This window comes from Trematomus bernacchii, unplaced genomic scaffold (genome assembly GCF_902827165.1).
Source record: "Trematomus bernacchii unplaced genomic scaffold, fTreBer1.1, whole genome shotgun sequence".
Lineage (NCBI taxonomy): Eukaryota > Metazoa > Chordata > Actinopteri > Perciformes > Nototheniidae > Trematomus > Trematomus bernacchii.
Genome location: NW_022987564.1, coordinates 11,361,552 through 11,372,391, shown reverse-complemented (window position 1 = coordinate 11,372,391; position 10,840 = coordinate 11,361,552). Strand labels below are relative to the sequence as shown.

The window sequence follows — 10,840 nt, the reverse complement described above, 5'->3', positions numbered from 1 at the left end:
TTTGTTAGATAAAATATAACATTTTAATTTCTTAAAGAATTTCATTATATAAAGGTAAAACTGGGCCAAATAAATTACATAGGCCTATTGTTTAAAGCTGGAGAAATTAGGATTGTTATTCCATTTGATCTTGCTATTTATTAATTGTATTTAGTTTTGTATTGTACTTTTCTGTAATGTTTTTGTATGTTGCATCGTATAAGAATGTATTGTGTTTTTAGACACGTTTGCTATGCATTTAAAATAAAAATGCATTTCTAACCAATAAAGCATTGGCAAAAGACTAGTTGTTCGATGTGATGATCCAATGGATTTACTGTATATTCTGTTTAGACTTTACTATCTTTTTAACTTGTTATTCAACTCGGTTTTGTTACTAGTTTGTTATCACTTTGAAATTCACATCTAATTAAGCACATATTTCATGTCTATGACATTTATTTCTGCTGAGGTAAAAGATCACCTGGGAAAATAGTTCATTATTTGTGTTTAGTATTTAATAGGCATGGATAAATGGTGTCAGCAGAAAAAGAGTAGACTATGTGTTATTCATTTCAGTTCATTTATGCATCTAATTTTCTATCTAGTCAATTTCCAAAAGTACCACACAAAAAGATGTTGGTTTATACACTTACAGCTTGTATCCACATGGAGGCAGAATTTTCCTAAAACAGAATACATGCCACCAACAGTGTTACAGTGTGAAGTCTTGTACTCTATACACAGCTGTATGCAGTTTTCAGTAGTTTAACCTTGCAGTAAGTTAGTGTTGCTGTAGGATAACACTATTGTTATCATTTACATTTCATAAATTCAAAGGTTTCCTTAATTGTACAATGATTTTGATTGAAATCATAAAGAGCAAACAAAGGAAGTCTCACATGTGAACAAAGGAGATTAATGTTTTGTAATTGTAGACTTCAATCCTTCACAATGCGGAAGGGAAACATGCATGACATAATTTGTTTATTTTGCATGACCCCAAATGATCCATAACAATATGTTAATGTGTGGCAGTTTCAGTAAAGCTGCACCGGACACCATGAAACTCTCAATAATTGCAAACAAAAGGCAGACGAATCACAAGCTCCACCTCATGATAAATTGTTAATATGTCATCTTAATACGCCTTTACATATAACAGTTCGCTCTCTTTAGTTTTGACGTTGTTGAGCTGAGAACCGCAAGCCACATTCCTGTAGTCATGAGGCCGAGCTGATCTCAGTCACACGCTGAGAGAGGGAGAAACAGAAAGAGAGAAGTCAGAAAGAAACTCTGCTAGGGCTCATTTCAGTGTGAAAGTACGACACGGTCTGTAAGCAAGACATGGTTACTTTCAAGGGATCTACTACAGAAATGGGCTGAAAAAGGAATACAATTATCACAATGTTGACATGATGGATCTTAAATGCAGGTATGTGTTTCATCATGGGACTTTCTGGTTTCACTTTTGGGTTTGGTTTCAAGACCTCACAGTCTTAAAGGTGAGCTTCTCCAATGAAACATGTCGGGCAGCCACAGAAAAAAATCAAGCTTGTTAAAGGAACCTTTCACCCTAAAATGTGACGTCCTTCACCTATTTTCTATACCTTTAAATTATATGAGAGCATTTGATTGCATGAACATTAAAAACAATGTGGAGTATGGCATCCCAGCAAATATCAGTGTAACAAAAAAATATATTTTCTTTTCTTGTTTGCAAGAATTGCACTATATAGACACATATACACACTTATTTAGTTCAGCAGTATGCATAACAACACATAACCAAACCAAGATGCAATTTTAAGATAAGGGATTGTCAGTTGCGTTTGTACTGATAAGCTCAAGAAATACAGTAAATGCTATTTCCTCTATCGAGAAGTAACACTTATGCCTGTATTTGAACACAGCCCTCTTCTTGCACATGTATGAGAAATATTGTGCTTTCTTTATCTCCTTCTGAACAGGTGTAGTATAAGCAGGCAATGATAAATAGGGCCACAGTCCATATTACTTTATTTACATGTATGGAAGTGGACATTTTAGAATAATAGCAGAGAAAGCGGTTATACTGCAGGGGCGAAAGTCATAAAGTAGAGCATTGAGAGTTCACACCTCAGTGCTAAAATGTGGTGTTGTCACAAGCAGGCAGGGGAGAAGGAGAGCTGGCTATAAATAGAACAACTAACTGTCATGGCTGGTGCCCTACGAGGAAGAAAACGGGTTGTATCCGCATATTTCTCTTGCGTATAGCCCTTTTTGCCACACGAGGCCGTAACTAAACGATAGAAACGGACCCCGCAAACGATAACGGGTCCAAAGGTGGATAGATCTGGGAACGGAGCACTCTGGGGGGTCATACGGCTCCGTGTGATCGCCTCTATACGATCATTTTGTGATAATGATGACGCAATAGCCCTGCCTCCCCCCACCTCTGCTGCTCACCCCCGCAAAAGTAAACTGCACACTGAATTCAGATTATTTATCTTTATCTCAATATGGACATAAACATGAGTGAAGTCTAATCTGACAGGATGGAGACACGCAGCTCCTCCCGCTGCAAAACACACACTTCAAGTCAGATCATCACCCTTAGCTATTTTAATTAGCCTACCTCTCAAACTACCTAAACTAGTTATAAATATGTTTGTTTTGTACTGTCGGCCGGGTCACTCATTACTGGATCAGCTGCTGCATGAGACAGACACTGATGCTGTCAGAAGAGAGGAAAAAGAGAGGACAGGCTCCGTGTATTTTATTATTATATATAGTCGTTATTCATTTGTTTTAAAGCTTAATAAATAACAAAGAAGACCTTTGACCGGCACTTTTATAATTTTGTCCAGAAGATTTAAACTTTTACACACGTTGACCGGCGAAAAACTGCCTAGTTCCCTCTAGTGATGTGTCGGTCGCGAACGAGCCGGCTCAAAGAGCCGGCTCTTTTAAGTGAACGACGGGAGCCGGCTCGCGCCCGCGAACGAGCGTTTTTTTTGTTTTTGTTATTTTTTGTTAAGTAATACAAGACAGAATGATATGATGATCTCCGCGCTACAGCTGCTCCGTGCATGCATGCAGTGGCATGTAATATCCAAGGATTAGAGACTGTTGGATGCTGCTGTTTTGAGCATTGCAATACATTTATTTGCATTATGTTTTTTTATGATTAGAGACGGTTGGATGCTGCTGTACTGAGCATTGCAATATATTTATTTTCACTATGTTATTTATTTATGATTATCCTTGGGCTCAGCAAAGATTTGATGTCAGCTGTTGCTGTCTTTTTTTCTATAGTTAATACTGAAATAGAGCCCTGCTGTTTTGTCAGGGCCTTTTCTTTAAATATCATTTTAAAATGTCGATACAGTAGCCCCTTTTTTTAAATGTCTATGCTTAAGTTTTTATAGGTGTTGCTATCTGCTTTGTGTAGCGTGGTTCTACAAGCAAGTCTGTGCATTCATTGGGTGGTATCAGAGAGATACAAGGGTCTGTAAATGCAATGAAAACAATTGGCCACATGCAGCAAATAATTGATATTAAACATGTAATTTTTACTTTTGAATACTTCAGTACAAAGGATGTATTGAATAATTTAAGTGATATGTGTACACATATAAATCATTAGTCAAAACAGGGCTACATTTGATTGAATTATAAAAGGTATAATATGTGGTAAACTGAAGAGCCGTTTGGGAGCCGAAAGAGCCGGCTCTTCTTGGTGAGCCGAGCCAAATGATCCGGCTCACCAAGAAGAGCCGGAATTCCCATCACTAGTTCCCTCGGCCCCCACCACGGTGAATAAACAGAAGGGCAACCTTGCTTCTTCGCTGCTTTTGTGGAGGAAAACAGCGCCACGTACAGGCTCGGCATATGTACTGCAGCTTTTTCCAGCGGTTGGAGCTAAACGGAGCTGTCTCGTGTGAACAGACACTATCCGGTGTATATTGCGTGTGGACAGAAGTTTTTTTGCGATTGCGATTGCGTTAATCCTATGCGTTTTGCCGTATGCGTTCCCGTGGGGCACCAGCCGAAATGTGCTGTGGAGAGTCATGACCAAACACAGCTCTTATCCTCCATTAACAGGCTGAGCTGCACTGCTATGATAATACATGACATTCTGGACATTTTCTTTAAATGCAGGACAGATATTGACAACTATAAAGGCTTATAAAGTATAAAATGCATATTTACTTAAATCTACTTCTTTAAACTGAATAATTAAATAAATAAACAACAGCCTCCTAATCTACTGCCCCTGTCAGCAGATAACACCATCACCATGTCACTGCAGTAAAGAACACTTGTCCGGAAAGCAGAAGTGATCTGGTTTCCTGCCTTTCTTTAAATAAACTGCAAATGTTTTCAGAGTCGAGAGGCTATGGTTCATCAGATCGGGTTTGCTAGAAAGAGACATTGGTGCATGACTGTTCTGTTTCTTCAAGAGTGACAGTTAACCCATTGGCCTGGTCCCTAATCCACCATTCATGTTTTATTTTTTAAATAAATGGATTACAAACTGAATTCTTTTTAACACTTTAATTTATAAAGTCACAACATATGCTTCATACAATAGAATAATCAGTGTTCAGGACTTACTTACTTGAACAGTTAGGCCTACTTCTTGTAGTGGCAGACACTGGACTTTTTAACCATGTAACCATTTCTTTTAACTAATGCTAACCATTTCAAATGCTAATCTATTACTTTCACCAAACTTCTTTAATAGTTTATCCATTACATTTAGCTCAACGGTTAAACCAATAAATGTAATCCATTGCAACTATTTCAACAGTTTATTCATTATGTCTTTCAAGCTTAACATTTCAACTATAAATAACTTTTAGCTCACCATGAAATGTTTGACCAAGCCTTTGATGCTAATTAACAACTTCAACTAACTAAAGCTAAGTATTTAAGCTGTTTATCTATTATTTCAACTGCTATCCATAACCTTTGCTGATGGCATAATATATAAACTGTATATAACCTTCGATGCTAGCAACTGTTTCTCCATTACCTTTGATGCTAGTTAGCTATTTCAACTGTGTTTTCATGTTGGTAGTTACCTCAACAGGCAATTCATTAGATTTGTATGCCAGTTAAATGTTTAAACTGTTTATACATGACCTTTAATGCTAGCTAAATGCATCCGCTATGTATCAATGACCTTTAATGCTAGCTAAATACATCCGCTATGTATCAATGACCTTTAAGGCTAGATACATTTTTCAACTATTCATGATTGTAGCTAACTATTTCAACTTCTCTGCTAACTTGCTAAAGTTAACTAGTTTTTACTTACTCTCAATTGCAAAACATGTTATTAATATGTTTTACCGCTTACTTGTAAATGCAAGTTATCACATTATTTAGTAATGTAAGAACTTAGTAAAGATGTACTTCCTTCACATTTTTACACAAAAGCATGGAATAATCAATGTGTCCACTTATACTGTGTCAGTCACAGTCACATTGAATGTCATGCTGTTTACATTTGTAACATACGGGATTTAGATTTGTTGCATTGTTTTCTTGATATACTTGACCGCTGTCACATGAAACGTTCTCTTTTTCCCTGATTTGAAACAAAAATCATGGATTTTATTTTAATTTTATTGAAAGGTTTCAGGTCCTGAGAGCTCAATGAAACATTTTAATTACCTCTTTTTGTTCCAAACTTTCAATTTCCAAATGTTATATTATTAATCAGACAGAAGCTTTATAATGTTAATCTCAGATTATCTCTGATATGCTCGTTCCCTCCTTAGGACCTGAAATGATGGAGAGCAAGAACAACGTTTGTTCCGTGATGGAGGACGGTGAGATGGATGTGCAGATCAGAGAAACCAAAGCTCAGTCAGAGCAGTCCAACAACAACAGAACCGACTGGTCAAATGGTAGTAAACTGCTTCTTCATTTTTATTTGGTGAAAAATAAATAATGAATGTAGACAACATCAATTAGCTCGTATTTGTAATTTACTAAAAACAAACAGACTTTCCCGTTCCCCCTAAATAAATCCTTAAATAATTTTGGAAACAAAAGTAAACAAATCTCAGTCACATAAAGTTTGTGTTACTAACTATAGCAGAGCTGTTTTGTTTTACCTCATGACCAACCCTACTATACAAAACCAGTACTTCTACAGCATTGGTGAAGTATTATCACGTGTAGTTACCGTCACTTCATGCTCACATGATTTAACTGCCTGACTATGCCAGTAAACAGACATAAAGGCATGTCATTTTTAGTTTTACTTCCTTACAAACATTATTGAGCATTATGTCATAATCTTTTGTAAAGATATAGCATTGTCAGCGCAAGACTATTGGCCCATCTTTTTACCACTGGCTGATTTTAAAGTGTGTAGTTAAAATAAAAAATATAGGTTTAAAGTCTTCTCTCTCTATCTCTGTCTCTCTCTCAGGTCAGTGTGTTGTGGCGATGCCCAGCTGTTCGATGCTAAACCCAAGCTTTGATCTGTCTCTCTGCCGAGCCAAACTTGAGAATGATGGCTTTCAGGTCAGAAAACACCCAGACACCAACACAAACATATGACCCACTGTGGCACCATAACATTCAGATATCTTTACTTTGATCTCTATTTACTTGAGGTTGTTAATTTTTGTAATGTTTTAGATTCCAGAGGAAGACATGGAGGTTCCTCTGAAGACAGCTCTGGAAGTTCCCTCAGTCAGGAGATACATGGTTTTCAACTCGGCCCTCTTCCATTTCTTAATGGCACCGGTATGATTGTCTGGGTTTCTGTGTAATCTTACCAACTATAGTTACTTACTAAGCTACTTTCTGTAGTACTCTTGCTCTCAATCAATCAATCAACCAATCAACCAATCAATCAATCAATCAATCAATCAATCAATCAATACACCTATCAATTAGTACATATATCAATCAACCTATCAATCTATACATCTATAAATCAATAATTAAATTAACCAATCAATCAATCAATCAATCAACCAATTGATCAACCAATATTAAAGTTCTCTAAGTCTGTATAAATGAAGTTTGCTGTAAGAAACTCAAATACAAATTGTAAACTGCAACGCATATTTTCCAAAATGAGCAGTTTTATACTTCTGGTTAATACTAGCAACCTTTGCTCTTCCTCCACCAGGTGCTGTATCTGGTGGTGTGGTGCGCTGTGTTCTCCACCCTCCACGTCTTTATCACAGTTAGTGACTACTGGGTCCTCTGCCTCTCTGTCAGCCTGGTCTCCATCTTCCTCACCACTGCCATCATATTCATCCTCCACTGCAGTAACAAGGAGGTAAGGGGGGTGTCTGATACCATGTTTACAGTAACATTGACACATTTACAATAACTTACATCTGAGTTTGGATCTGAAGTTATTTCGGTAATGTAATTAATATAGACACAATAGTTGTGTTGGTTTTGACTGCATGTATTGCCCAATGACACAAATACACTTAGATCAAATTAAATACTTATAATTGGAAATAATTCATTTAAAAACATGTTTTTTTGTCTGTTTCTGTGTCAGATTGACATGAATTTAGACGTCCGGTTAATCCAGGTGAATGAGAGGCTGGTTAAACACAAGCTGATGGTGGCCGTGGTTGACTGGGTGCAGTCCTGCGCAGGAAACATGCAGGTTGGTTTTATAAATAAACTCAAACTGCAAGAAAATAAGGTTTCTAAATGTACCAGAATTGTACTAACTTTTGGTCTTTTCTTACTTACTTCTTACTTTCTGACTTGCTCTGCCTGTCAGGGAGAACAAAAGGAATACAAACTCAACATGATTATTTATAACACTGTGAGGGACGGAAGAATGATACAAAAGAAACATGTGGTAAATGACTCAGCAAGATTGCAATTAAGATAACGTCTCAGTAGGCAGAACAGCACAACAATGACAAAGCAAATACAAACCCTTTCCTAATCTAGAAAACTTTGTATACTTCCACATTTCCAGACATTTCCCAACAATGTATTCATATACTTTGTATGGAATATACACTTAAATATAAAATAAAGGCCACACATTACTTTTACTGGATGTTTGTGGTCATTACGTTTTCCTGAATCATGCTAGTGTATCATTACATCAAATTGATGAATATTCTTTTCTTTGGCAGCCTCTGATAAAGTCTTATATGTCTCTCTGTACCTCTCTGCAGCTGTCTTTTGTGTATTGGGACATGTCCCGCTGTCTGAGGGCACTGACTGAAACTTTAGAGGAGTGCAGCTTTGTGGCGAATGACACCCAGGTGAGTACATCTGTCCCTCAGTTTGTTCACCTGCTGCTCTATTGATTTTTTCTTGTACTTCAATGTAAATTCTTCCCCGAAATCAATAGAAACATAATTCCAGCTGCTGTTGAAAGGATACTAATTTCCATATCTTCAGGAAAACAGAAGTTTACTCCTTAAAGGGTGGCTTCAGATTTCATAGCTTCAATTTGGCAGAAGGAAGGAAATTATAAAAAGGATTGGTGTTTCACCAGAACAAACTGAAGAAGAAAATGTCGCATCTGGCCCTTGTGGCGGAGGAAACGGCGGTTGACCTCAATGTTGGAGGGTCAGATGTGGAGCAGGACCCTGATGAACAGAGGCCTCTGCTGAGCCAGGAGAGCACGGGCAGCAGTACTCCATCCAGCCCGCCAGAGGCTGCTAAAGTCACCACCAACTACAGCCTCATCCCTGACCAGTCGCTACCTGCTCAGGTAAAGGAGGCTAACAGATGTATTTGTTCCCACACTGAGGAAATGCATATTAGAGCTCAATCTTTCAGTTTGTGTGGTACAGACAGAGAGATCGAAATGACGTTTCCAACAATCCCGGATACAAAAATTAAATTATACAATATACAGATATGTATACAAATATGTATAAAATATGTATATCCTATACACAATCAACAGACACATTTATACATATGCACACATTAAGATTAAAAAAACACAACAATCAATATATACAAAATAACAGTCACATCAATAGCAATATCTTTGGTGCAACATTGTCCATAGAATGTGCATTTATTGCAGATTGTCCATAGCAACATAAAAAATAAAAAAAAGCAGCTAGGTTTGCGCATACATTTAAAGTTTAAAATGTTTCATCTTCAATTACTTTTAAAATGTTTATTTACTTTTAGATTTCATTTAAGTTTAGTTTGTTTCAGAGTTTCAAAGTGTGTGAGTTAGTTTAAGTCTTAAGTTTTAGTTCACAGTTTAATGTATCAGAAGTGTGAAGCTATATACAGTATAAAATAAAACAAATGGCTGGATAATGGAATTGTAAATAGGAATAGCCATTATGTTTTAATATTTTGAATCAAGAAGGTTACTAAGATTTCTAATACTCTTCTTTGCAGGCCAAAGCCTACCAGCTTCTGATGACCTACAGTGCAGCGTACGTGAAGCTGCTGGTGTCCCAGCGGCTGTCAGGACCGACCCACCACCGCCTCCGTCCCCGGAGGAACCACTGCACCACCGCCCCTCTCTGCCTCTGCCAGTACATAAAAAAGCAGATCCTTCGATAACAGAAACCTGCTTCATGGAGCGTGACTTTTTTAACTTTGCACCTATGCTCTGGAGACAAACTGACTTGTTGGATCATTTCCTTAAATGAAGGACTTGTTTGGAGCTTCACACTCCAGTCTGCAGGCGCCTGTACTGATGTTTTTCTTACGCCAGCTCTGTGTTTGCATCACCTGGATCCTCGTCCATTTGTTCCCAACAATTCCTGCACTGTGCCAAACGCTGTCTGGTCCGGATGCTGTAAAACAATGTTTGCACTCCTGTACACATGACAATCACGGCCTTAGTTACTGATGTTTTGAGTATTTGCACAAATATTATAAAAAATCTTGTGATTTGATTTGCAGTAGATTATTTAGTATGTCTGTTTATGGTTGAGCTGAAGACAGTGGTGGAAAGTAACTCAGTATAGTTTCTCAAGTTCTGTACCTTGGTACAATGTTAAGGTACTTTAGTATTTTCATTTCATGCTACTTAATACTTCTTCTTCAGTACAGTTTATATGGAAGTGTCGTAAGTAGCACTACATTAAAACAGCTGTAATTAAAGTTACTTTTCATAATAAGATACAAATTAAACTAGTGGTTTTCAATCTTTTTATCGTCTGACCTTTTATTGTCAGTTTGTCAGCAGTTTCATTTGTTGCATTTTTATGTTTCAGTTGGAAAAACAAATAACTCTCTAAAATGTAGCGAAGTGAAAGTATGAAGTAAACTGCTTACGTAAAGTATTTTAAAATTCCCCATATAAGTACAATACTTGAGTATACGTATGAACTTACTTTCATTGTTCCACTGGATTTTAATTGCAGAACTATTTTTGATGTTGATTTATTGGTGAAGTTAGAAGAAGTACTCTGGTATTTTACTCAGTTTAACAAATTGAAAATTAATTTCCATTTAGTTTCCAAATAGAACCTTGTAATCTGTGTTTCATAGAAAAGATGTACCCCATGTCCACTGCAGGAAACATATTTTTAAATAAATATTAAAAAAATATTGAGAACAAAATATTTATTGATATTTCTCTGAAATTCAAATTATGCAAAAAATAGATGCTTTAAATATTAAAACCTTTTTTCCGGGTCTCAAGAGGCTAGCAGTGTTGCTATTTTACATTTGTTTTTCAGCAAAAACATTGGTTTGTAGTTGAATCCTATCAGAAAAAAGTGAGGGCCTAAACAATATAACCAATAGAAAGAGGTTTGATGGAGACACTGAAGGTGGGAGCTGAGCCAGCCTGTGTGTGCAGAATCACAGATGGCCATTTAGCCTCCCGAGGACAGCCAGCATCTCTGAATCGTTTAATTTGGCCTCACGCTGCACGCCT

The 10,840-nt window shown here is 37.0% G+C and overlaps 1 protein-coding gene across 2 annotated transcripts; it reads left to right on the top strand.

Annotated features, from left to right (window-relative positions):
- The first annotated feature begins 1,168 nt into the window (after nt 1-1,168).
- On the top strand, nt 1,169-10,267 carry LOC117478366 (transmembrane protein 268). Of its 2 annotated transcripts, none has more exons than XM_034125379.1 (9): nt 1,169-1,414; nt 5,751-5,879; nt 6,410-6,504; nt 6,622-6,729; nt 7,121-7,273; nt 7,508-7,618; nt 8,148-8,237; nt 8,486-8,692; nt 9,346-10,267. In XM_034125379.1, exons 2-9 carry the CDS (start codon nt 5,759-5,761, stop codon nt 9,511-9,513), a joined length of 1,053 nt encoding a protein of 350 aa, XP_033981270.1. In that variant the 5' UTR covers nt 1,169-1,414; nt 5,751-5,758; the 3' UTR covers nt 9,514-10,267. The 2 variants fall into 2 exon arrangements, with proteins under 2 accessions (XP_033981270.1, XP_033981269.1); XM_034125378.1 differs by having other exon boundaries at nt 1,172-1,414; nt 8,474-8,692.
- The last annotated feature ends 573 nt before the right edge of the window (nt 10,268-10,840 follow it).

Bases quoted from the DNA above. Each gene is read 5' to 3' on its own strand.
- LOC117478366 (XM_034125378.1), top strand. From the start codon at position 5,759: ATGATGGAGAGCAAGAACAACGTTTGTTCCGTGATGGAGGACGGTGAG. The intron at 6,505-6,621 runs GTCAGAAAACAC...GTAATGTTTTAG, and splicing joins TTGAGAATGATGGCTTTCAG to ATTCCAGAGGAAGACATGGA. The intron at 6,730-7,120 runs GTATGATTGTCT...TTCCTCCACCAG, and splicing joins TCCATTTCTTAATGGCACCG to GTGCTGTATCTGGTGGTGTG.